General features: G+C 48.0%; 1 protein-coding gene across 1 annotated transcript in view; it reads right to left on the minus strand.

Annotated features, from left to right (window-relative positions):
• Positions 1-1527: 1527 nt before the first annotated feature.
• Positions 1528-2131, minus strand: part of GRTP1 (growth hormone regulated TBC protein 1) — a 28909-nt gene continuing 28305 nt past the window's right edge. Inside the window, 1 exon segment of the mRNA XM_019644839.1 lies at positions 1528-1934. Within this exon segment, the coding sequence (XP_019500384.1) occupies positions 1845-1934 (90 nt within the window). The 3' untranslated portion in view covers positions 1528-1844.

The raw sequence follows: 2131 nt of genomic DNA on the forward strand, positions 1-2131 counted from the left end.
TGCAGTTACCACCAGCAGTCTGAAAGCTCAGGACACGGGGGGGTGGAGTTAGGGCCCTCAGGCAGCAGCATGACCATAAGCATCATGTTGCTCAGATTTGAGTCTCCCCCTCAATTAGTCTCCCCCTGATTATATGTGGACAGGACAGATAATCTATGCCTAACCCAGAACTGAGAGAAACCAGCAGTTGGGCTGTCATGCTGGGAGTCAGGTCTTTACAACTGTTTCAGTATTCGAAGCATAAAAGTTGAGACCATTAAAAATAGTATAGAAGTGGCACCTGCATGGCGGGGCGAAGGTCTACAAGGACCCAGAAAGAGCCCCAGGGCTCCCTGAAGGTTCACTACCTGGGCAGGTGGGCCATGCCCTAGAGGTGCAGTTGCTTAGGCTTCAAGAAGAAATTCTGTCACTGGATTCCTTCCAGGGAAAAAGCCCTACTGGTTGGTTCATCTCATCATGTACAGGTCCAGGTCATCCTGTCCAGGGTGGGCGCCTCGGTTCCTGGGAGTGAGGCACTCAGAACCACAGGGCTGGTGTTGAAATGTCAGGACTAGGAACTTCAAGGTCACTGGGCAGCTGTGCTAACCCTATGCCAGTGACCTGCATGCTTGGCTCTACCTTGGGGGCTCAAGCTCTGGAGACCTACCCAGCCAGTTTTCTCCTGGATGACAATGTCTAAGACAGATTGGGACGTTAGCATACTACTTGGGTCCTGGTCCAGCTTCATCAGTGGCCATAGGGGAGGGGAGGGGCCTCTGTGATGGCCACAGCTGGAGATGGGGTGCTATCAGGCAAGTGTGCTATCACCCAGGTCCCTTACTATGCCTCCCTTTAAAGTTAAAACTCACCATACCCTCAGGTGCTGACAGGTGACCACAGTCCAGACATGGGATGAGGATGGAGTTGTTTGTAAATAGAAAGACATTTTGGAAAACCAAGGTGTTTACAGATGGCACTGCTGAGGGCAGGCAAACTTGGGTCCCCTGTGGGAAGGTGGGGGCTGGGGGAGCAGGCCAGCTGCCCCGGAGTGTCCCTGCATGTCGCCCACCTGCCCTGCCCACCTGTCTTTCTCCATCCCTGCTTGTCCCCACCCTTCCCCACCTGTCCCTGCCTGACCCCACCTGTGCCATGCAGGGCTTAAGCCCGCCCAGGCAGTGGGGTTTCTCAGCCAGAGGCAGCACCAGAGGTCTTATCAGGGCAGGGAGACTAGGTCAGGGTTTGGGGTGGGAGGTTTATGGCCTCAAACCCAGAGGAGGAGGTCTTGCTGGGTGTTAATCTGCTCCCTCTAGGGGTCTAGGATGAAGTGGCTGCACTGAGCACTCATGGGCCCAAATCAGACTTTTGCAGTTCCCTACATCTTACACACTTATGTGTTTGGTTTATTCATTATAACACGATAATTTTTAAAACCATTTTAAAAAATTGTCTTTCTAAAGACGAATCACTTGGTATATGCACAAATTTCACAAAGGTAAATGCTCTGCTACAGAAAGGAATAGGATATTTAATTGGCATTGATAACACTAATAACAGTTCACTGATTTTAATTTTCAGTTGGCTGACAAGTGATAATCACAAACCCACAGGTGTTGACATACTTTATTAAATACAAACGCACATCTCACATTTTATATATTATTGTCTCAGGTAAAAATATACTTTTAGAAATCTATGACTTCGCAGCTCAGTTACAGAATGACATGATTTTAAATTGCTCTTTTAAAAAATTCACCTCCAAAATGTAGAGACATCAAGTATTTACAGCACTAAAAAGGAAAGCAGTAAAAATTGGTCAACTCTGGAAATGAAGCCTCGTGGTCGGTGCCGAGGGGAGAATGTCCAAGTCAGCCCTGTGCCAGTAGCTTGGCCCTGCAGTTCTCTCGAAGCCTGGCGATGGTGTTCATGGACAAGCTTCCAGGCTCTGAGAATATTTTCTGGAAAAGGAATGGAATCGGTTTAAAAACAAATCAAACAAAACGTTTTTACTTTAGCTGTCCCATTAAAGGCGAGGTCGTGGCAGAGAGACCAAAGACCACAGGCCTCAGTCCCAAGTAGTTGTTTATAAATTCTGGTATTAACCCTTAGATACATGGTTTGCAAATATTTTTTCTCTTCACTCTGTGGCTTGTTT

This window comes from Hipposideros armiger, unplaced genomic scaffold (assembly GCF_001890085.2).
Source record: "Hipposideros armiger isolate ML-2016 unplaced genomic scaffold, ASM189008v1 scaffold_91, whole genome shotgun sequence".
Classification (NCBI taxonomy): Eukaryota; Metazoa; Chordata; class Mammalia; order Chiroptera; family Hipposideridae; genus Hipposideros; species Hipposideros armiger.